This window comes from Natrix helvetica, assembly GCF_964273705.1.
Source record: "Natrix helvetica genome assembly, chromosome: Z".
Lineage (NCBI taxonomy): Eukaryota > Metazoa > Chordata > Lepidosauria > Squamata > Natricidae > Natrix > Natrix helvetica.
Window position 1 is genome coordinate 61,240,314 of NC_138554.1, and position 26,082 is coordinate 61,266,395.

Consider the following 26,082-nt stretch of genomic DNA (forward strand, 5'->3'; position numbering starts at 1 on the left):
TAGTCTTCATTGCTGAAATTAATGTCAGAATTACCATCGGCCCACTGCAACCCTCCTTACTTTGATACCAATCAGATATGAAATACAGGGGAGGGGAGATGTCAGTAGGGGAAAAGACATGAAACAGATCTGGAACATCAGAAGAGGGGCCCAAGGCCATCTGACCTGGGAGCAGAAGCAACCAGCCACCAAATGAGCTCCAAAAATCACAGATATTGAAATTTATTGGACATTTAGGAAATTGATTGGACATAACTTGGGGCAAATTGTCTAGGAATCCTCAGATCTAGCTTTGCTCTGCTGTAGCCAATTGGCATCAATAAACATATATCTTTCACTACGAATAGAGTCAACAGCCTTTTGTTATTAGATGACCATACTGTATGTGACAAACCTAACATTAAGCTAGATCTGCAATAACAATCCACCCAGAGGACAACCCGTGCCATGGAGATTGGACAAAAGATGTCTTCTCAAGAAATAGAGCAGGAGGAACTGGAGAAGTGGAAATTGGCAGCTTCTAAACCAGGTAGCAATGAAAAGAATCCTGGCCTGAGAGAAGAGGCAAAAGTCTCACTATAGCAGAATGCCCAATCCAGAGCCCAGTGGTTGACCAGGATTGGAAGGATGGGAGAAGCCCCCTTCCGGAGTGACTCTTAGCTAAGGGGGCCAATCCCAAAGCCAGCATCCAGCCAGAGTACACGGTTCAACATCAAATGAGTCAGACCCCCATCTGTAGCACTAGAACAGGTGATCGACTTGACCCCAGAGCCCAAGGGTGGGCAGACCCACTATAAACCCAACTGACAGGGGTGACAGCAGCCCAGCCAGCCGCTGCTGGACCTGCCCCAATACCACCACCAGCTTGGGCCATTTTCCCAGGGAAAGGGGACTGATGCCCACTAGCACTGGGAGTGAGATGCAACAGGGATGCCAGGCAACTGGCTTTCTTCATCACCCACATGGAGCTATTATGGAGGATAATGGGGCAGACTTACCAACTGACCCAGCCAGGTTGTGCTGTGTTACCATGGCCTTGGAGGGAGAAATGGCAGAGTAGTTGGTGGCCTTACACGACGATGTGATGGAATTATGCCACTTTGACTGGTTCATTTGTGCCTTAAGGAAGAGGTTCAAAGACTCCCTTGCAGAGCAGAAAGCCAAGAGCAAGATCAAAACCATCATTCAAGGAAGCTGACCCAGCGCCTCTAAGAATTTCAGAGCCCGGCCTGCAAATTATCCGACTGGCTGCAAGACATTCTAATTGAATACTTCCTGTAGGGCCCGAACAACAAAGTGTTCCACACCTGCCTATCACGTGTCTCACCAAGTATCCAAGGTTTTGGTACATCCTGGGAGACAAAGTGAAATGGATCTGGCCAGGTACCATGACTGAGCTGGGAGAGGGAGAGCGATCCTTTGCACTGGAGATGAGAAAAATCCCGAACCCCGGGTGAAGGAATCCCAGCCTCCACTAACATCCTATTGGCTGTTACTGCTGTGGGAAGGAGGATCACCAAGATGCTGGATGCCTTGAGGCCATTATACACCACTCCATGGAACCTGAAGAAATGGGGGGGGGGAGGAATGTCCCTAAGCCGAGAAAGACCAGGCCAAAAATCAGAGCAACAATGGAGGAGACAACAACCTGTTGGTAAGTTGCCCCATAAAACCAATGATTGTCCCAATAAAATTAATAGTGGTTTCTTTGGAGCTCAAGGGTATATTGACATCTCTATTGGACTCAGGATACACCAGATGCCTTGTCAGTCACAGCATGATGGTGAAATTGGAGATGCACCTCAGGGAGTTTCAATAGCCTTTTCCCAGTTGGATGGCTTGTTGGGGGGGGGGGGACATTTGTCACTGAACCAGTGAAGATGAGGATAATCTCCAAAAGGAGATTAACAAATTCATCATGGACCTCTGCATGGACAGGCCTGTGGTACTAGGGCTAGCCTGGCTAGAGAAGTGGAACCCCTCAATAGACTGGAGAAAGAAAATCTTGAAAACCCAGTGAAAGCAAATGGAGGGGAAACAAAGCAGCAGAAACAATGTTACATTGCGACACATTGCCTATTAAGAAAGTGAAACCGGAGAGTGCGGTGGCAGCGCACAAAAGGAAAAATCCTGTTTCCCTGTTCCCAAGAAAATATTGGGACTTGGCAGTGGTGTTTAGTGAGTCAAGGGAATAGTGTTTAGGAATCAAGGTGCTTCGATCCCACCACCCTGCAGACTGCAGTATTGAAATGTTACCAGGGGTTAAGCCAGTGATGGCGAACCTTTTTTGCCTCAGATGCCAAAAGCACATGCGTGCATGCTATCTGCGCATGCTCATGTGCCCACTCCCATAATTTAATTCCCCACACACCATGTCCCCTGCACGTGCACGCATGACCCTGCTTCCCTGCGAATGCACGTACGGCTTTCTTGGAGCCTGGGGAGGGCGGAAATGGCCTCCCCCACCGTCTGGAGGCCAGAAATGGCCCATTTTCCAATTTCCAGTGGGCCTGGTAGGTTCGTTTTTGCCTTCCCCAGGCTCCAGAGGCTTTCTAGGAGCCTGAGGAGGATGGAAAATCTCCCAACATGCAAACCAGAAGTTCAGGAACGGATTGCAGTTTTTCTCCCTCGGGAGGCTTCAGGAGGCTTCTCTGAAGCCTTCAGTGGGCGAAAAACAGCCCAACATGCAAACCAGAAGTCCGTTCCCAAACTTCCAGTTTGTGTGTTGGGCGGTTTTTCATCCTCCTGAAGTTTCAGGGAAGCCTCCAGAGGGCGAAAAACAGCTGAAAATCAAGGCTGATAGCACAATGCCTTGTGTGCTTTCAGAAATGGCTCCGCATGTCATCTGTGGCAGGTGTGTCATAGGTTCGCCATCACAGGGCTAAACTATCTAAACCTAAACTATATTTCATGACCCTGAGGGTACTAGAAGAACTCAGGATGTTTATTGGCAAAAACCTAGTCCAAGTATTCATCCAACCAGAAAAATCATGCATAGCAGCCCCCATCTTATTTCAGGAGAAGAATGGGTCCTTCAGTTATGTGTAGATTACAGAAATCTTAATACGATCTGTATCGAAAACCTATATCTCCTCCCACTAAGGGCATGTTAAGCCACTTGCAAAAGGGAGTCTTCGCCAAGTTCTATTTGAACAATAAAAGATGGAAAACACCGTGGTAACTACTTTTGAAGCCTCTGGACTTAAACGTCCTAGATAATTTTATATTTCTAATAAACTATGATGACATGTTGGCATTTTCTTTCTACTTTTAAAACAAAGTTTACCTAATGGTGCTTGGTTCTTGCTATGAGGAGGGAGAGAAACTGTTCCAATTTTACTCACTTCTGATTGATTTAGAAGTGGGCTGCTAGACAAAGTTGTATAGTCTAAACTTAATTTTGTTGTTCATATTTTAGTGTCCTTTTTTGACCACAGGAGGGAGCCAAAGATGCATTGCAAATTCTTTTTAATTTTCTAGCAGCACTCCCGAAACCATTGGATTTAATGTTATAATCAGATCTTAGTTACACTCTGAAGGGATAGCCATCCATAAGAGGACAAAAAGGATATGCAGAATCTTTAAGATCCTTTTTGGATGAATATACAACTAAAATGCATGAAGCAATTCAAGAAAAGGGAACAAAGTTTGAATTAAAACCTGACGTACTTTCCAAGGAACTTCGTGAGAAGATACAACATTTAATGAGAGATACTAAACAGGTGAAGGATAGAATTGATCTTATGGAGAACAAATTTGAGAGGAATGACATTTTGTTTGAAGCTGATCTGGATGTGAACGCGCTCCTGGAGGCCCAAATGAAAGACCTTCATTTAAGAGCAATCCCTGAATGTTCTGGAGAGGACATCAGAACAGGGGTGATTAATGCTTTGGCCCAGTTAATTAATTATGAAGCAAAGTTACTTGATCTTGAGAGAGACAAAGTCTTCAGAGTGAACTCCAGATTTGCTCCTATGAGAAAATTACCAAGGGCTATCTAAGTTCACTTTGTAAGACGAACGATGAAGGACTGTGGTCTGGATAGCCACTTTAAATCCAAACTAAGAATCAAAAATGTGGATGTAATTGTTCTGAAGAAGTTTCCTGTCAGAATCCTGAGGAAACAGGATTACACTACCACAATAAATAAAAAAAATCCAGGCAGTTTTAATATTCTTAGATGTAGAGAAGGCCTTTGACGATTTAAATTGTGCTATTATGTTTAAAGTTCTGGAAGAAATGGACTTAGGGGAATTTTATTCAAGAGGTCAAAGCAATTTATATGTCACATCAAGCAACAATTGTTATTAACGGCGATTTAACTAGCCCATGAGAAATTCAAAAGTGTACAATATGATGATGTCCCTTGTCTCCTTTGTTGTTTATTTTAGCGTTAGAGGTCTTGAACAGAGACATTAGGCAAGACGAGAAAATATTAGGTATAAGTATCAAGAAGGAAGTTTATAAATATTGGAGTAGGATTCATATTCTAATGCAGAAACTTTTTAAAGTGAATATAAAGATAAAACCAAAGAAAATACTTTTGGGCTTAATGGAAAAAGACTTGGGGGCAGGGATCTGGATCTTTAATGCTATACTTGTTGATGGCAGCAAGTTTACTTTATGCTCAAAAAGGGAAGGACATTTCATCCCTGACAATGGACAAATAGCTGCAAAAGTTGATGGAGTTAGCAGAGAAGGCTAAATTGACTGCTTTGATCAAGGAGAAAAACACAATTACCTTTGTTTCTGCCTAGAAACCACTTTTGGACTTTTTGCTTGAGGTGGGAAAAAAATGAAAGTTTGATTTTGGGTTTTACCAATTAGATTTTTTGTTATAGAAATGGCTGGTTTAAACTGTTAAGTAAAAGTAAAAAGCTGAAGTTTGATGTTAATGCCTTGTTTACTGCACCAAAGGGAATCAGAAGTCAATGTCTTTTCTTTCTTCTTTCCCCTTCTTCTCCTCCTCACTTTTCCCTTCCCTATTTCTGTCTTTTGCTTTTGAATTTTATTTTTGTATATGATACCATAAATTAATAAAGTTGTTATAAACAAAAATAAAAGACAAACGTTCCCTTTTCCTTCCACTGTCCAATAGTCTAGCCCAGGGCTGTCAGACTCCCGGCCCATGGGCCAGATGCATCAGGCACTGGCCATTCCCACACCCGGTTTAGCAAAGGGGGAAAATGTTATGTGATTCTCGCCTTGACGATGTGAGTTTAACATACTTGGTCTAGCCAATCAGTTCACTCACTTTGTTTTGGATCCATTGGAGCTTTAGTGAGAAATTAGAAAAATGATTTGTGATCTTTCTTGTTTATTTTTATAAAAATAAAATTCATAAAATAAATGAATTCTTACCACAAAAGAGTAATTATGTTCTGGTAGAATTCATGAATGGAATAAAGCACTTGATGGATACAACTTGTTTAAAAGGAACAGAAGGAATGAGAGGAGAAAAGGGAGAGAGAGAGAGTGTGTGTGTGTGTGTGTGTGTGTGTGTGTGCGTGTGTGTGTGTGTGTGCATATGCTGAATCTCAATATATTAAGGGTTGGTTATGGAATGCCCCAGATTGTTGGTTTTGAGGTACTTCAGTTTTCTTCCCAAGAAACTATCTTGTGAGTTAATTCCAAAAACCTGGGCTTATGCTTGTCCAGGTGCTTGCAGACACCCCCACCTTCATAGGAGATCACACACTTATGTTTTTTGTTTGAGAGTTGATGAGATGTGATTTGAGGATCAGGGCTATTTCTATCATACCTTTGTCATACTCTGGCTTTGGTTTCTTCAGAGTGATCCAGTGTCATGAAACTGCAAGGAGGAGGATCTTAATTTAGTTAGTTCACCCTGAACACCAGATATGTCCTGCGGGTTTCCAAACAGGATTTGGGGAATTTTTCAAACCTTGGGCAGGCATTTCTCTGGAGAGATTGGTTAACCCTTACAATAGGCAGGTGAGGTGAGCATGTGATAGAATTTTATCTTTAGTAGCCTTTCCCTGTCCCCTGGTCTGGCAGAATATCTCTTTATTATCAGATGGCAGAAAAAAGTGATAGGAAACAAAACAGAAAATGATGATAGTAAGAATAACCAGGCGATAATAAGAATTCAGATTCAAATGTATACTATAGCACCTAAAGGAGCAAAGTAGGCTTGCTTTGCTGTTCTTATTCCATTCATGGATAGATATTGAGCAACTCTCTTTGATACGCACTGTAGGGGCACATGGAGCCTCTGTCTCCCATTGGATCTCTTAGTGACATGCAATGCCATGAACAACATACATGTTTTTAGCCGTTCTTCTTCCTTTGAGAGATTGCTCCAATATTAGATACCAGCTTCCCTTCTAGTTTATTATCTATGTGAAGATCCTAGCATCCATGGGGTTAAGATATTATTAACATGCAGGCGATATCAAAAAGACAGCTCCAGTCCAGGAAAGGCGATGGAGGTCCTAATGTGGTATCTAGAGGCTGTTAGGTCGGGTTGAGGAAAAACAGGCTAGGATTAACGTTAGCAAGATGGAATGGCTATAGATTTAAAGATCTACTGAATCTGTAGACATCTTTCTTAAACTATAAAGGGGATTGTGCTCTTCCAGATGGAACTGACTTAGAACCTGGATATCCTCCTGGATTCAAGGTTCCTGCTTGAACAGCAGATGGAGGCTGTGATTGAGATTGTGGAAAGAAGAGTTGTTAAGAATCTCCCTTTTAAGAGAATGACTGTCAAGATTGAACAGTTTTGCTCCTTTGCCATTCAAATGTTGGGGAGGAAAGAGTGGAGTGGAATGGAATTCTGAGGTTTTGCACAAAAATCATATGAGCCTGGGAACCATCAAGGTCACTACTGCAGGTGCCTGAGAAGGAAGTGGACTATTCCCATAACAAAAGGATGTTTCATAATTGGACATTGTGAATACCCAGGGGTGAAGAGAAAAGGAAGCTACTTTTTTTAACTAAGCAAGCCAATGTGCAGAAAACCCAGAGCTGGTTTTGATTCCTCAGTGCCAAAATTGTATATCCAATAACATTTTACTTTTTGGAATTCAGAGCTCCTGATAGTGTTTACTTCTTTTGGGTCCGCTAGTCGGATGGTTGACAATTATGTCTGCATTGGATCTTATTGTTGAGCTTGATGATCCTCTTTCTGTGGCAGTTTGTCTCCAGATATTCAAATCATATTTTCCCTATTGGGCTTTCAAAGGGCTGTGAAGAGATTATACTTTGAGACAAAGCTTCAAAACATAGAGAATTAGCTCATTCCCCACATTTATAGTACATAAAGTGCATAGTTGTTAAACTGTCAGCATGATAGTTGATGTACAGGTAGTCCTTGACTTACAACCACAATTGAGCCCAAAATTTAGGTTTTAAGTGAAACATTTGTTAAATAAATTTTGACCCATTTTCTGATTTTTCTTGCTTCCTTTGTTAATTAAATCACTGCAGTTATTAAATTAGTAACATAGTTGTTAAGTGAATTTGGTTTTGCCATTGACCTTGTTTGTCAATAGGTCACAAAAGAGTATCACATGACACTGAGACACTACAACCATCATAAGTGTGAGTCATTTGACAGGCATCCAAATATAAATCACATGACCATGGGGAGGAAATGGTCATAAGTGTGAAAAATTGTCATAAAAAACTTTTTTCAATGCCATTGTAACTTCAAATGGTCACTAAATGAATTGTTGTAAGTCTACTATCTATAGGACTATATGTATCTTATTCATATACTTATTGATAGATATGAACAGTGTGATAGTCCAGTGGTGAAGACCCTCACCTCCCACTGGGAAGGCTGAAAGTTCAATCCTAGATAGTGGCAGATGTTTCTCTCCTAGGATATAAAGGGAAAAAAATCTCGGGTGAACTCCTTGTGACATCAGGAAGGGCATCAGGCCAGTAAGTGCTTAGCTCCATCCAGTCACCCTGACTCTATCCCAAATTAATAGACAGATAATCTTTATTGTCATTTTTTACTGTGGGCATACTGGCACATATTAAAAATGAAATACTGATGCCTGCTCTCAAAAATGTACACATACATAATGTACATACACATGCTCTAGACATACATGCATATATGCATGCATACATACATACATACATATACATACAAACACACATACATATTAATACATATATGTATTAACCATTAATGAAAATGACACTATGATTTAGCTTTTAGCCTAGTAGTTAGACTTCCGTGTTTGCACATTTTCTCTCATGGTCACACCACCTCTTCTTCTGAATACTTTCTTGCTACAACGACTGCTACCTCATCCCACCCCTTTTAATGTATTATATGCTTATTAATGGATGGCAGTTGTTTAAGAATTGTAAACATAATAGCATTAATAAATAACAAAGAAGGAAATTTTTTATCACTAATTTTCTTTTTTTTAAATTAATGTTTAGTATGGGTTTTTTTGAACTCGTGAGGTACAGATATTTAGTTTAATAAAAATAAATTTAAAAATAATTATCTACTAAAATTTCAGTGTTCATAATGAATAGATTTCTTAAAAAAGACAGACTGGGGTGATATGATAGCAGTCTTTCAATACCTGAGTTGTCATAGAGAAGAGGGAAGTCAACATATTCTCCAAAGTACATGAGTGTAAGATCATTAAAGAGAAATCCAATCTAGAACTAAGAAGAAATATCCTAACAGTGAAAACAATTAGTGGAAAGGCTTACCTCTAGAAGTTGTGGTACTTCATCACTGAAGGTTTTCAAAGAAGCGACTGGACAACCATTTATCTGGAATGATATATAATCCATGCTTGAGCAGGGTGTTTGACTTCCAAAGCCTCTTCCAACTCTATTAGTCTCTGTTCTATTGTATAAATTAGGTTTTTTATTGCTAGTCCTAATCTGGTCCATGGCATTTATTCATTATTCTAACAGTTTTATAAACTTGCCTTTTGAATATTGCTTTCCCTGCCCCATCCACCTTACTCTCTTTCAGTACAATTCAATTTTGTGTGCCATTGGCAACTTTTCCTGGATCATGAATCCCTGTTCTCCGTCCCTCAAGCTCTAGTTGTCCCACATTTGGACTGTTGCAATGTGCTTTAAATGGGGCAACCATTGTAAAGCATTCCAAAGATACAGAGTGTGGCAAAGTGGGCAGTTCTTGGAGCCCCTAGAATGGCCCATGTTACACCGCTGCTATGCGAGCTGCATTGTTGTCAGTTTGCTTTTGGGTGTAATTCAAGGTGTTGGTAATCACCTATAAAGCCCTTTATGGGATGGTTCCAGGTTACTTGAGAAACCATCTCATCCTAGTGGGATTGGCCCACTCCACCCACACTGGCAGGGAGGGCATACTGTGAATCCCATTAAGGAATTTTGTCTGGCGGGGTACAGGAAAAAAGCTTTCTGGCTCCTGCCCTTTGGAATATCTTACCCTCTGAGGTGAGATTGTCTCCCACCTTCCTGATTTTTCCTAAGAATCTTAAAACATGGTTCTACCAGATGAGTCGATGTCAATGGAGCAATTTCACACTGGAGGTGGTAGAGTAATTAAAAGCTAATTCTTTTTCCACCCCAATGCTTCCTCTTTTTCCATCTTATTTTGTCTATTCTGTGATTTTATATTCAATGATTTTAATGTTTTTAATGTTTATTAAGTTGTTTGAAACAAAATGATGACAAATAAATTTAATAATAAATAAATAAATAAACAAATACATACATGCATAAAGATCAAAGAGAGAGCTGAAGAAGGTTAATACAACCACAGATAGTCCTTGACTTATGACAACAATTTAGTTTAATATTTCCATTACTAAGCAAGATAGTTGTTGCACACCATTTTACAGTCTTTTTGCCATAGTTGCTAAGCAAATCACTGCAATTGTTGAGTGAATCTAGCTTTTCCCCATTCGCTTTGCTTTTTGGAAGCCAGCTGGGAAGGTTAAAATGGTGTCCACATGACCTAGGACAGTGCAAATGTCATAAATATCTGGCAGTATTCAAGCGCCCAAATTTTGATCCCATGACCATGGAGATACTGCAACAGTCATTAGTATGAAAGCCAGCCATAAGACAGTTTTTTTAAGTGTTGTAAATTTGATTAGTTATTAAATGAATGGTGGTAAGTCAAGAACTAGCTGTTCAGCATGTAACAACATACAAGCAAAACACAGATTGAATAGAACTGGTGCTACACACATTGGAAATGGCAAATGAGCTGATATTTCACCATTGTAAAGAACCTGCCCTGTCATTTCATCATGAAGTCAAACGTCAAGGTTTTGGTTCATGCAGAGTCCACCCACATTGAATCCCTGATTATCAGAGCCCAGGTGAGGTGGCTGGGACACATCAGAATGGATGACCACTGTATGCCTTGCTAGTTGCTTCGTAGTAAGTGGAGCCCAAGAAGAGATCTTGAGTTCAACAATGCAAATGCTACAAAAACACTGTGAAAAAAATTCTGCACCACTGTGACATCCAGGCAAGGGAACTAGAAATTGCAGTTGACAGAACCCATAGGCAAGCCCTGTGCTCTAAAATCTCCACTGGCTTTGAAGACAGGCACCCTCAAAATTGATAGAAAGCTGTGGATGATGTCACAGAATAACACCCGCAATTACTACACCAATGGACTTTTGTTCCCATTGTACTAAACTGCACTGGGATTGCATATCCACCTCCATATTCATAGATGAACTGCACAATAGTGTGTCTTCTTCAAACCCAAAGGACTAACTTATACAATATATGTTACATATAAGAGACAGAGAGAATATAAAAAACAATACTGCATAATAATTAGCATATTGGATTTGAAACTACAAGTAGTCCTCAACTTTCAACAATTCATTTATTCACCATTCAAAGTTACAACAGCCCTGAAAAAATTACTTATGACCATTTTTCACACGTATGACCGTTTCAGCATCCCCATGGTCATGCAATTTACATTTGGATGCTTGACAACTGACTCACATTTATTGTCCGGTTGTCCCGGACTCATGTGATCCTCTTTTGGGATCTTCTGAAAAAGAAAGTCAGTTGGGAAACCAGATTCACTTAACAACTGTGTTATTTATGTAAGAACTGCATTGATTCAGTTAGCAAATGTCATAAAAAGAAAAGTCATAAAATGGTACAAACTCAACAAATTTCTCACTTAATAGCATAAATTTTGAATTCAATTTTGATCGTAGGTTGAGGACTACCTGTACATTGGAGAATCTAAATTTAATATTTGCTTAAAACTCCCAGTATTACTATCTTACTATCTCATATGCAAATATGAATTTGTCCCCCAAAAACCCCAAAATTTGGGACAAAAACTGTTCAATCTAGTTTAGATTGCTACAATTATTTTTTCTTTCTTTCCTTTTTTTTAGCCAAACCAAACAGGAAGCTAACTTTTTTGTATCTGGCTAATGATGTCATTCAAAATAGCAAAAGAAAAGGGCCGGAGTTTACAAAAGATTTTGCACCTGTCATAGTGGAAGCTTTTAAACATGTATCCAGGTATAGTACATTCCTTTTAGTATATTAATCTGAGGAACTGTCTTTTTCTGGGCAAGAATCATCATCCTAGAATAACGAAAGTTTGATAAATAGATTGCTGCCTGATTTGATTTAGAAAATGGATCTAAACAATACATAAGTGTGTGTGTGAGTGTAGTGGAAGAGTGTGTATGTGTGTGTTCATTCTGTCATGCAGGATAAAAAGTACTACTCAGGCAGAATTGGACTTGTAATTGACATAGGTGAAGGATGACTGTTGTAAGGCTAAATCTATACAATGTATGGTTTTAATTGGTCCAGAGGTTTGTAAGCAGCATTATTTAATGTAATAAATGAGCATCAAGATTCAGACATTTAAAACAATCAAACTGATGAACTTCTTATAGAAGATACTATCACCAAAAATTGAAGAGTTAACAAATGGGAGCTATTTGCAAAAAACTTTTTTTCCTGACCAAAAATACAGATCGTGTATTAGCATATGATGACTTAAAATAAGTTTGAATAAAACAAACAAAGTACATGGAAGTTTGTTAAGTTTCTGTTTACGTGTTTTTCTTTCTGTTGGTGATTTTTTTTGCCATCATAGTGAAACTGATGATAGTTGCAAAAAGCACCTGGGCCGTGTGCTATCTATTTGGGAAGAAAGGTCTGTTTATGAAAATGATGTATTGGAACAACTTAGGCAAGCTTTGTGTAAGTAAATTTTATATGCTGCCTTTTATTTTATAGTTTGTATAACTTCATACTTGAATTTAAATCTTTAATTTTTAATTTCTAGATGGAAACCCAAGGAAACGCACATATGAGCAGATAAAGATCGAACATAACTCTTCAGCACAAAGCTCTCCATCTGATCCTCCCCAGGTACTAACAGTTTATTTTTAAAAAATCTACCAATGTCTTTCTTCTAAACATTCTGTTGATATTGCACTTTGAAAGGTTTTTTTTAATAAGGAGATCAATATATTTTTTTCTAGCAACTGTAAGCTTTTTTCTGTTGTGTTTTCTCCATATCCTTGTTTTGCTGGGTATTAACGAATAACTGAACTTGCTGTGAATTTGCCATCTGCATGATTGGTGCATAGAGAAATCAATCTTGGTAGGGAAGGCAGGAATGAGTGTTCACACAACTGAGTGTTCTCATTTTATCAAGATTGATAGATGCTACTTTCTGTTTTCATTTAATAGTCAAGTATTTAAACAAACATTCGTGAGAAATGCTTTTCACCTGTAAGCAAAAATAAATAAATTTTTGTTTATTCATTCATTCATTCATTCGCAGTAGCTTAGAGCAGGGGCCTCAAACTACGTCCCGCACGGGACAACGAGGCTGCCCTGCCCACATCACCTCACCCACTTGTCTGCCTCCACTTGCCTTCTGGAGGCCGGGGAGGCCAAAAACAGGACACGCAGAGGCCCCAAAAGGCCAAAAACAGGCCCGGTTTTAGCTGGCAGACTGCTTCTGGAAGCCGGGGAATATATAACTTGATGGCTGCCTTAGATCCATGGGCAGCCCTGGAGCCTGCAACGAACCACCCCTCCACCTCAGCCCCGCCCCTGGGTGCTCACCACCTCCTGTGTGGGCAAGGCTGAGGCAGAAGAGTGGCCCCTAGCTGGGGCTGTCCCTTGGATCTAAGGCTGACTGCGTTCCAGCTGGATGGCCGAAATCTAAGCGCAGCACCCACCATCAGCATCTTCATGGCCTGCTTGTCGGTCCAGCCTTGCAGCCTGTGTGGCTTCCTATCCATTAGAACCATCCCCACCCCACATTGGGCCACCAGAACAAGATGGGAATGAGAAGGAGGCAGGCAGGAAAGGAAGGAAGGAAGGAAGAAGAAAGAAAGAGGGTTTTTTGTGGGGAGGCAGCAAAAGCAGCATTCCTTGGCTGGGAAGTGAGCAAAGGAGAAAGGGAAAGTAAATCTCAGACCCTGCAAACCAAGCACAGTTCCTGCTGCTCACTGGAAAAGAAGGAAGGGAGAGGAGGAGCCGAAGTTGTGACGAGACAATGTGCAATCTCAATGCTCTGAGATCGCAGTTGATACTTTTGCCGCTGGGTGCAAACGGACCTAAACCGTCCCGCAGAGATGGTGAACAGGAAGAATACATCTTGCTGATCTCCGGGACATCGCAAAGTCCCTGATTGATCCAAGAGAAGTTCTTCAAGCCCGTGACAAAAAATCCAGCCATTTGGCTGATGAAGCCGGGGCGGCTACAAAACGGAAGGATATGGAAAGAGAAAGTGTTTCCAGCTGGTGAGGAATTTTTACTGTTTTAAAAGTGACTGCCTATAAAAAACTTAAAATTAATTTAAATTGGAGAACAGAAGAAATAAGCAGTGGAATTAAATTTGGTATGGTTTTGGACAGTGGGTTATCTTACTTTTTAAATGCTATCTTCATGGATGGAATTTATGCAAGCCTTTTAAAACAAATGGATTAAGTTTTCTTCTATTTTTTTTCTTTTACTATTCTTTGTAATCTATGGACTAAAATCCTCCTCTTTCATTACAGTACTTTCATTACTTTTTCTAACTCATTTAAGAATCGGACTTGTTTTTAAACTTGAAATACAAAAAGAAACAAAGAAAATTGCAACATTGCAACAATAACACTGTTACTTGGAGGCTGGAGGTTTGTGTATTGGAAATGAAACACTTATATTTTTTTTCACTGATTATCCTGGCTTGGCACTTCAAGGTCTCACTGTTTGTTTATAGAGAGTGATAAGAAGAAAAGCACACAGATGTTCCTTTGAAGTATATTTTTAACCAGAGAAAGGTGAAAATGAAATATTATTGTGAATCTATGCTTAATCCTGTTAAAACCTTCTAAGCTAGAGCAGCAGTGTTTGTTAGCTGGAGATAATTTCAACAGCAGAAAGAAGTTTTAAGTCTGCAAAAGATATTCTCAGAAATCAGATTCTCAGATACACGTGAGAGGATAGAGAAGAAGTTGGAAGACCTAGTGCATCTAACAGCAAAATATGATGAAGAAGTTGAAGATGTTTATCAAATGGAAAAAATGGCTGTTAAAATCCTAAAAATCAAAGAGGAAAATGAATATAAATAAATAAAAATTGCTGATATTTATGGTTATTGGTTTGTTTCTGAAAAGGGAAAAAAGTGGTATACTGAAAGAGAAATTAAATGGAGGGGAAAGCTATCTCAGATGGCAAGATACAGAAGAAGAGAAAACAAAAGAATTTATGGATTTAAAGAGAGAAATTTTATTAGCAATATCATTGATAACACTACAACAATCAAAGATAAGCTGATTAAGGAAACAGAAGAAGGGCATCGAAATTACATGAGAGATTTTATAAGCAAAGAGTTGCTAAGAGGAGTCCATACAAAGTTGATTAAGGAGATGGTTAGAGGACTGACACCACAAATGGCAGAAGATATGAGACTGTTTTGCTACTGGAAAGATACAGGTTGATAGATGGAAGAATATAATTTAAAACTAGTTAAACTTAATGAAATTTAGTGACAATAGATATAGTTAAATAAATAATTGATAATGATAATAATGTATACAATGTGTAGTGTTATGATAAGTAATAATTGGATACGAATATTGAATAGTACCCATGAAAGGAAGATTAGAAACCCTTTTGGATTATATATAAAGGTTAATAAAAAATGAATTAAGTTATTCAGTTAAATCTTGATTATTAGGGGGGAAAATAATATGATGCAGGATATAGTCAAATAAAGGAGGGATAATGATAACAACGTATATATATGTATGGGTACAACATAAGGAAATGGGATGTAAATTGTAAACAGTGATTTGGAAAGAAGGATTAGAAAACTTTGTTATTAAATATTATGAATGTTTAGCTAGAATAGGACATAAGGATTCAGTGTTATTGGAGGATTTTAGAAATAGTAAATGAAATGTCAGTATGTGGTTATGTATTAAATCTTGGTATATTTTATGATGAAGGATGTTTAAACAATTATAGTCAAATGAAAATGGAGGTATGATGATGGTAACATGTATAAATATCTGAGTTGAGTTAATATGAATTATGTTTGTTGACTGTGGAAGAGATGCACGTAAGCCTTTTTGTAATACACTTTCTACAGTATGTAAAGAAGGATGTGTTGTGTTTGTTTTGAAAATTAAAAAAATTAAAAAAAACTTCTATTATAAAAAAAGAAGGAAGGAAGAAAAAGGGGAGCTGAAAGCTTAAATCCCTGGGGCTGACATCGGCTGGCTGGCATTTGATCTCTCCCACCCTAGCTTCCCTGCTCAATTACTAGCCTTCTTTAGTTCAGAAGCAGTCACGTGGGAGAGAAAGAGGCTAGGGAAGGGGGTTTCTCCCTGAGTTTTTAAAGTCGCAAGGTTTTTCTTTCTCCTTGCTTCACAGTGCAGCTCTCCAGCTCTGGGAGCGTCATTTCTGGGCTGGGAGTTTTTTCCCTTTGGATTCAGAAGGAGGTAGGAGTAGAGGAGGCTTTAGATTAGTTTCCTCTGTGTGTGGTTGCTAAGGTGAACATTTTGCTAAGGATCTTTCCCACTCTGGCTTCCCTGCTCAATTGCTAACCTTCTTTAGTTCAGAAGCAGCCACGTGGGAGAGAAGGAAGCCATGGGAGGTTTTTTTGTAGGGTTTTTTGTCTCATTGCCTGGGACCTAGATTGCTTAGCTGTTTAATTACCAGAGCAAGCCTATTTAACTTAAAAGCTTTTCTTCTCTTTCTCTGTCACCTCTCCAATTCTAAATAAAACTTAGAGAGAGGGCTGAAAGCACTATGAAGTGCTATTGCTAAGTGCTAACTTGAGAAGGACCTGTTGTTTGTTATCAGGGAGTCACTTTCTGGTCAGTCTCCTGATTTGGCCTCTTTTAAATTTAATCAGCATTAAGATATTGCCTGTAACATTTCCTTTATATATAACATTTACCTTTCAAAGCAGATTGGTGTGTGAGAGAGAGAGCAAATTGGTGGGGTTTGTTTTTGCCTACAGACATTCTCAATGGGGTTTATATAATTTGAAATCTGTTCATTTTAAATAAAGTAAGAAATGCAGATTAATATTGCTGGAAGTAGTAACAAAAGGTCTTTCCATGAGTTAAATGCACCAGAAATCAATTTACAATACATAAGATAAAGGTATATGGTGCATTCAGAGAAATGCAATGCTAATGGATTTTCTCTTTCCCAAATCTTGGGGTTTTTAGTTACAGTGTTAATTGGTGCAGTTCTCAGTCTGGTTTGTGTGGTCTTCTGAAACATATGATCAGGAGTTATTTTGAAGGAAATCCTGTTTGTTTTATTCTTTTTTAATGGTCTATTTTAAGGAACCTGAAGCTGGTATTGTAATGAAGATTAGGCAAGTGGCAAGAAAGTTTGTGCTCTTTTTCCCTTGGGAAGGGGGTCTTATTTAATAAATAGATGCCTTGGGTTGAGCAAGTACAACTTAGGAAGGACAAAGGTAAAATGGACTGCTAAATTGGCCATGCCCACCCAGTCACATGACCACCACACTCACCCAGCTAGTCATTAGGCAGATCAAACTATAGTCCGCCCCCCCCCAACAGTCTGAGGGACCGTGAATTGGCCCCCTGTTTAAAAGGTTTGAGGACCTCTGGCTTAGAGTCTTGAGTCAACTGCTTACAAATTATCTAAGCAGTCAAAAATTGCCGAATTGATTTGGCTAAAACTCTGACATATATTAAGTTAAATTTTAAAAAATACTTTTTTAAAAAATTAAAAAATAATGTTTTTAATGATTTCCAAATACTGTGCAAGGAATAATAAAATCTAAGATTTAGAGTATATTTGTTTGAAATAATATAATGGGGGGGGGACGTATTTTGCAATTTTAATTTATCTGTGAGACATCATTGCTGCAATGATGCAATTTTTTAAAGATTTATAACTTTTTAATTTATTTTCTCTTTGGTGTTGAGGTTGTAGCATGACCTTCGTATTGATACTGTAGGCAAATCAGCCTTTTTAAGTTTGAAGTTATGCTGAAAGGATAATTTAGGGAAATTCTGGAATGTACTGTATTATTAGTTATAAGAATTCAGAGCAATTTTTTCAAATTGCCTTCCGCCTATATTAAGAACTTAATTGTGTTCAGAATCTTTTAAACCATGTATGAAATAAAAATAAAGTGAGAGCAGAGGCTTTGTCAACTTCCCTTCTTTTCTCCAAATCATAGGACTCAGATAATGATTATCATCATCCAGATATTCACCAGATATTCCAGATGATATTTTAATGTGGGTGTGTATATGTGCTAGAAGATACATTGATCTACATTCTCTAGAGTTCTGTTGCCAAAACTATATTACATATTGTCAGAAAGGGCAACAGTAATAAATCCCAAGCTTAGTTCAAATACAGAAAGATTGAGAGAGAGAAAAACCGTTGGAAAATCTAGAATTAACTGAAAAGTCAGTTTTTATGTATTTTTAAAAAGCACCACAGATACAGAAACCACAATGGCAGTGGACTGGGGAAAATCCTAGACTGGTAAAAAAAACTGGGATAGAGTGAGAATATAATGAAATATTCTAGCAAAAACCACAGTTGGTTGGTATCCTGGATAGCAATACTCTAGTTCAGTTCTCAGCTGAATTAAGAATAACATTGTTGCAATTTTTCTCAGCTCTGGTATTATTTTGTAATATGGTAATATCTGATACTTTTCAAACTTATACATTTTTTCTAGACAATGGATCTGGTAAGAGCATTACAAGAATTAGAAAATGCAGCCTCTGGAGATGCAGCAGTTCATCAGAGGATAGCCTCAATACCTCTAGAAGTTCAAGATGCAACTTTGCTTAACAGAATCACAGGTTAGGCAAATTATATTATAATTGTAGTGTCAGAATATTAGACTTAATTGGATAATTTGTATGTGAATTTTAAGTACATGTTTGCTTATTTTGCAGACAAAGAATCAGGAGAACAGCTTTCCAAGATGGTAGATGATGCATGTATGTTGCTGGCAGATTACAATGGCAGGTTGGCAGCTGAAATTGATGATAGAAAACAACTAAATCGGATGTTGTCAGATTTTTTACGATGCCAAAAAGAAGTCCTGTCAGAGAAAGAACAAACATTGGAAGTGCGTCATTTGTCGTGGTAGTTCTTTTCCTCAACTTTTCTTTCCTACTTAACATTCTTTACTATATTTGCTTTTTTCCATAGGGTGTGTTTAAGATACTTTTTTAAAATACTTAAACTTTCTCATAATAGGTGGTTTTAATTCTTTTGAAGTATTAAAGAGTAAAGTATATACATTTACTGTGGGAGAAGCATTTGTTTTATTTTGTTATCAAATATTTTTGGGGACTTAATATAAAGTTTGAAATTAACAGATCTCTTTCTTTCTAATATTGATGTAATGTTTTAATCTGTTGGAAACTCTCAGTGCAGAGTCACTGCTACTTGATAATTGTATTCTTATGTTTCCTTTGACGATTTATGGTTGTGTTTCTATTTTTTTAAAACCACAAAAATATTATATTTCACCATTTTTTGTGAGGTGAAATTTAATGCTAGATTTATCTGCATGCTTTGTAGAAGTCCAAGTTGGTTTTTTTTAAGTTTCAAGTGTTTAAAATTGGATTTTTTAAAAACAAAAGTATAAAAGTCATACTTATTAACTTCAAAATTCTACCTAGAAAAGAGCTATTAAGACCACAATAGGGACCAGAAAATTCATCGTTAATCTGTATGTCATAAAATGAGGAATCACAAGACTGCCCCTGATCTTGAAACCTTTTGCTGTGGTCAGCAAATCACCTTGGTTGTTAAGTGAGATATCATGTGACCATAACTTGTGACCTTTCCTGCAGCCAGCAGGTTGCAAATGGCAATTATATGATGCCACGAGACACTGCAACAGTCATAAACAAATTGTGGTTGCCATCACCTGAATCACGATCAAGTGACTGTGGTGACATTGTGGCAGTGATAAGTGCAAGGACTTATAGATCACTTTTTTCAGTACTATCGTAATTTCAAAAGGTTATAAAATGAATTGTCATAAGTCAACTACTTAAAGAGCTTTAGATGATAGTTATTGAGCAATCATTATCTATGGTAAATATTCTGGCAGCTTTTAAGTTTGAATAAACATTTATTGAATGCCATCAATTTGTTCACTTTTCCCCCCTCAGGTAACTGGAACACTGATGATTCCGATAGACCTATTCATTAAAATTGACAACTTTTAACCTGATTTAAGAATTTTAAATTCAGAATCTATACCAATAGTTTTTCATATTTGTACCTTAAACTTGTATAATTTCCCAGTCAGTAGCATATAACAAAAGCTAATGTTATTATCCTTCTATCCTCCATGAAGGTGGATAATGTCTGACAGTTTTGATAGTGACATGTCTTTAATATATATCCAGCTTCTATTTCAGGTGAGGAACATGGATATTATCTTCTTATGGTGACATCTTCCGTTAGTAATGCATCCTACTAAAAATAAAATTCAGAATCAAAATCCTGTTTTGTGTCCTCTTTCTAAAAATGAAATTTTCTTAATACCTGTTCAGTGTGTTTGACAAATCAGTTTTGCTTAAATTGAAATAAGCTGTACATCACTCATTCTCATCAAAAATGTGTTAAATGAAATGTATTAAAATTAATTTATATACAATTGAGCGCATCAATTTAATATTGTCTGTTGCGGTTATTAGAAAATCACAGTAAACATGTCTCTGCATGCAATATTAAGTTGAATAACAGCAGAACTATGTTGAGATATAGGTGGAGAACTAAGTGTGTTTATGTACTGTATATGAATAATATATGAGAAATGGAAATTCCCTCCGTTAATAAGGTTGATTAATCTTTACTTCCTCTTTTTCTTTCTTTCCCCTCTTTCTGCCCACTGAGCTACAGAGAATTATGGATTGCTATTGAAATTTTAAGAATGAAAGGATAGTCTTAATCTGTTTTTCTAGGGAACTAACAGATGTGACATAAAGGTTAAAAGCTCCCTCTTGTCAGTTTGTAACATATGTTGTTTAGAGCAAGTGTGTACAACTATGTCCTAAGAGCTGTATGTGGCCCTTGAAAACCTGAGATCCCCCACAAATCATTTAAAATATGTAACAAGCTATCATTTTAATTGAGTAGCATGGAAAGATTATTAAATACTTGGAGATTTCTCAGTTAAAGAATTTTTTGTCTTAGATGTTGCCAGAGTAGGAATGTGATCTCAACATGCCACTTAAAGTCCAAATGCTATAATTGACATGAAAAAGAAATGTTCTATTCCTTGTTTAATAGAATCAAAAAATGGTAGATTAAGCAAAGAAGTAATTGTATGAAAAAGTAAAAAAATGAGAAAAACATCTCTTCATGCTGAAAAAAATATAGTTCAAAATTGGGAACTCTTTTACATTTTCAATATTCCTGCATAAATATGACCTAAATTGTCATCACACAAGCCCTTAAAATTTGATAAAGAGAACCCAGTTAAACAAATGAGTGAAAAATTTTTTTCTATTAAGGAAATCCATCTATAGCTGTGTTTGGCAAAAGTATGTGAACCATTGCTTTCAGTAACTAGTGTCCCACAGGATTTGATTATTTTCTTGATTGAAACATTTGACTCTAATTTTCCCTTTAATTGATAATTCTAGAGTTTCACATACATTTAGCATCACAAATAGGTAACAGGATAATTTTCCTCAATAAACAAATATGTATAATGTTTTAATGTTTAATTGGGTTCTCTGGTTGTGTGGACTTGTATGGAGAATAGATCACATTTTAATTCATATTTATGCAGATATATTAAAAGTCTAAAAACTTATTTTTAACTGATTGCTATTATCTAACTATAACTTGTATTTATTGATTTATCAGTTCAATCAAAGAAAAATACTAATTGATTATTCTAAACTGGGTATATAAATGTGCTCATATGAATGCATTTCTTTAGGAATATTCTAAATATTTGTCAATGTTGAGATTTCTTTGCACACTCCAGTGTAAAATTACATGTTAGAGATACAGTAGTCCATCTAAAACAATTAAAATCTGTAAATATTTTCTTATAACATTTTAGTATTTGACAATAAAATGCTTCTTATAAACATGACTGCCTAAGCAGGAACCTCAAGAAGAGAATGAAACTGGAGAGAGCATTTTGGAATTACATTATCAGATTAGTAGACTCTGTTTAGGCCCAAACATACTACTGTGCTCTTGGCATGAAATCAACTCTCTTGTTGCAGATAGTCCTCATTTAATAACTACAATTGAGTTTGGCAAATCTATTACCAAGTGACATGATAAGACATCATGTGACCCAATAGACTTATAATCTGCTATGGTCATTAAATGAGGTATTGTAACCATAACATGCAATTTTACTGCCAGCTTCTCCATTGACTACTTGTTGGAAGCTGACTTTGAAGCATGTAGATGGCAATCAAATGAACTTAGGATGCTCCAACAGTCATAAAAAATTATGGTTGTGTGAGAAACAATTATAAAATTAGTTTTTCTGTGCTGTCATAACTTTGAATGGTTACTGAACATTAGTTGTTCAGGGAGGATTACCCATACTTTCAGAATAGTATGTTCTGAAAGGCATTGTTTTTGTTGTGTTTACTCTGATCTGTAAAACATGTCTTGAAATGCTTCATTATGGTTTTGCATTTGGGGATAGCTATCATGATTTTTAAAAACATATTTAAGCTTGATATATCTTGATGTAGAACTTATTCAGGTCTAGTTAGAATATAGAATAATGGGGATGGAAGGGACCTTACAATCCTTCTAGTCCAATTTCCTGCACAGGCAGTCAGCCCTATACCATTCCACACAAATGGGTATCCAGTCTCTTGAAAACCTCCAGTGATGGAGCATCCACAACTTCCAGAGGTAAACTATTCCATTGATTAAGTGTTCCCCTTGCCAGAAAAAAATCTTCTTAATTGTAGGTTGGATCTCTCTTTAATCTTCCACCTGTTATTTGTCCTTCCTTCAAATGCTTTGGAGAATAGGCTGACCTCTTTGTGACACCACTTCAAATACTGGAAGATCATTATCATATTATCTCTAATCCTTCTCTTCATTGGACTACTATATACCCAATTCCCTCAATTGTTCATCATATTGTTTAGCCTCCAGACCATTTATCATCTTTGTTGCTCTTTTCTGACTCTTTCTAGGGCACAAGTATTAATCTCGATTGAGTCACATGATGTATCATGACATTTCACAATATTTTTTTGCCTTTGCAGAGCCAGGCTGGATGTGGCCTGCGAATGACGCATCCAGGCCACGGGCCATCAGTTTGATGCCCCTGTTCTAGGTTCTCAGCAACTTTTTTCTATCATGGTAAATCAGAACTAGACACAGTATTCCAAGTGTGGTCTCACCAGCACAGTGTAAAGCAGTATTATCACTTCAAGAAATATCTCTGTGTTGGTGCAACCTAAGACTTTATTTGGTTTTTTGGGCAGTTGCAGGATCCTGCTGGCTCATATTTAAATTTTGGCCTACTAGGACATCTAGATCCTTCTCACAGTTTCTACTTTTGAGCCAAGTACTACCTATTCATTATTCTTGCCTATATGCAGAACCTTATTTTTCTCATCACTGAATTGCATTTGTTGAATAGTGCCCAATTTTCAAGTCTACAAGATCCTTCTTAATCTTGAATCTATTTTCTAAAGTATTAGATGTTCCTCTCAACTTGGTGTTGTCTTCAAATTTGATGAGTTCCCTTTCTATCCCCTCATCTAGATCAGAATTTCCCAATCTTTTCGGCTTTGCAGACTGGCAGAATGAGGGAGAGGGGATGATTCCACGCATGCAGCAGGTAAGTGCACATATGCACGCACCTCCATTTGCATGAATATGGAGGCATACCCACCATTCATGCAAATGGAGTGTGTGCACATGTGCTCATCCACCACTTCCATGGCCTGGTTCCGAAAGGATCAAGGTTCAGTAGTGGATCACAGCCCAAGGGTTGGGAACTCCTGATCTAGATCACTTATGAAGATGTTGAAGCGTACTTGATCTAAGAAAGAATCTTAAGGTACCCCATTAGATGCTTCCCTTCATGTGGATGAAGTTGCATTGATGACATTCTAACTAGTTCATCAGCCAATTGCAAAGCCATATGGTGGTGGTACTGTGTATCCTTACCCCTATACCTTACTAAAATCTAAACTTTCTACAACAGGGGTATCAAACTTGTGGTGTCATGTGATGTATCACAACTTTTTCCCCTTTGCTAAACCGGGCAAGGGTGGAGCTAGCACATGACGCATCCGATCCATGGGCCTCAGAGTTTGACACCCATTCTCTACAACATTTTGCTAGTCCACTTTGTCAAAGAAGGCAATATGGTTTTGTCTGCCATGATTTATTTTGACAAATCCATGCTGGCTTCTAGTAATCATCTTGTTCATTTAGATCCTCACAAATGCAGTGCTTGATCATTTTCCCCAGGTATTGATGTCAGTAATTGGTCTAGAGTTTTCTGGATCCACTTTTATCCAATTTTGTAGATTCAAATGAACACCAATTCTATTACAGTCCTCTGGCACTTCTCCCATATTCTAGGAGCTTTGAAATATTTTATTCAGTGGTTCCGAGATCAAATCCGATTTGCCACTTCTTCAGAACTTTGGAATATAATTCATCTGGTCTTGACAGTTTGAACTTGTCTAGGATAGATAGGTATTCTCTTAATATTTTCCTGGCTATTTTGACTCTCCTGTCTCCTACATTGCTGCTGTTGCTAGATTAGACTTTTTTTTTCTTTTGCATGAAGACAGACGTAAAGAATGAATTAAGTAGTTCCACTTTTTATCTGCTACCCATCACCTCCTTGTCATCTCTCTTCAGTGGACCGATCATTTCCTTGACTTTTTCTTGTTTCTCAGATGTTGAAAGAAACTTTTGAATTATTTTTGGCATTTATTGCAAGCTTTAGTTCAGTCTGAGCTTTAGCTTTCCTGACTTCATCTTTGCAGATTAAGACTGCTGATATTCTACTTTAGTTATATGTTTCTCTATCTGTTTTTTTGTACTTGCTCTTTTCTTCCTGTCAGTATCTCAGAGTTCTTTATGCAACTATACTGTTTTTATCATCTGGGTCTCTTGTTTTTCTTTCTCTGTGGTATTGTGTTAGATTGGGTTTTTATAGTCTCAGTTTTCAGAGATTCCTAAGCTTGAGTTGTTTTCCTCTTAAAGATTTCCACCCGTGAAATCCTTCACAAGCTATCTCTTAAGTTTCTTGAAATCACCTCTCTTAAAGTATAAGTCTACAGGTAGTCCAGACTTATGACCACAATTGAGCCTAAAATTAATATTGTTAAATGAAACATTTGAGCAAGTTTTGCTCAATTTTACCACCTTTCCTGCCGCAGTTAATTAAATGAATCAGTGCACTTGTTAAGTTAGTGATCCAATTGTTAAGTGAATCTGGCTTCCCCATTGACTTTGCTTACCAGGAGGTTGCAAAATGTGATTACATGTCCTTGGGACACAGCAACAGTCATAAGTATGAACCAGTTGCCAAGCATCTGAATTTTGATCACATGATCATGGGAATGCTTTAAAGGTAACTGAAAAAATGGTCATAATTCACTATTTTCAGTGCTGTTGAAACTTTGAACGGTCACTAACTGAACTTGTAAATCGAGGACTACCTATAGTTTGATTTTTGTTCTATTGCTTATTTATCTGTTATTTTGAATTCTAATAGGACATGGTCCCTTTTCCCTACAGTTCCCACAACTTCAACCCCCCCCCAATTATTTAATCTCTGTTCATAAGAATTAAATCCAATACAGCTGTTCCCTAGTTCTCCTCTGTATTCAATGACGAAATTGTTAGCTTAGCTTGTCAGGAACCTGTTCGATCACCCATTTCGTTCTGATTTGTGTTCCTGTTGATATCACTTTAATTGCAGTCCCTACTATGGTGTGTTTTCTGCCCCCCCTTAGCTAACTAATTTACAAAAATTCATCTATTTCCTCTACTTGGTTGAGTGGTCTGTAGTATGCACCTATGACAGTGTCATTCTTTTTTCTTTTTATATTAATCCATATTCTGCAAGAAGGCTTTCATCTTTGGTTTTATACATTTCGGTGGAGGTTTAGCGATTTCTGATATATAATACAACTCCAGCTCCACTTTGATACATTATTTTTTTTGTTGTTTCATAAACCTATACATCAAAGCCTTGTTTGCTTGTTATGACTGAGCCTTGGTGGCGCAGTGGTTAGAGTGCAGTACTACAAGCTACTTCTGCTGACTGTTGGCTGCCTGCAATTTGGCAGTTCAAATCCCACCAGGCTCAAGGTTGACTCAGCCTTCCATCCTTCCGAGATGGGAAAAATGGAAACTCAAATTGTTGGGGGTAATATGCTGACTCTGTAAACTGCTTAGAATTGTAAAACACTGTAAAGTGGTATATACATCTAAGTGCTAGTGCTATAGATCCCATTAGCTATATGTGAAGTTAACAGAATTAGAAGGAACTTTGGAGTCTTCTAGTCCAAATCCCTGTTCAAACAGACACTATACTATTCCAAACAAGTGGCTGCCCAATCTTTTCTTAAAGTC

At 37.6% G+C, this 26,082-nt stretch overlaps 1 protein-coding gene across 1 annotated transcript in view; it reads left to right on the forward strand.

The window, feature by feature from the left end:
• RPRD1A (regulation of nuclear pre-mRNA domain containing 1A) overlaps positions 1–26,082 on the forward strand; it is a 57,721-nt gene that overhangs the window by 5,636 nt on the left and 26,003 nt on the right. Inside the window, exons 2-6 of the mRNA XM_081932885.1 lie at positions 11,376–11,505; positions 12,095–12,201; positions 12,287–12,372; positions 18,191–18,317; positions 18,414–18,589. Coding sequence (XP_081789011.1) covers positions 11,376–11,505; positions 12,095–12,201; positions 12,287–12,372; positions 18,191–18,317; positions 18,414–18,589 — 626 coding nt within the window. The remainder of the gene's footprint in view (positions 1–11,375; positions 11,506–12,094; positions 12,202–12,286; positions 12,373–18,190; positions 18,318–18,413; positions 18,590–26,082) is intronic.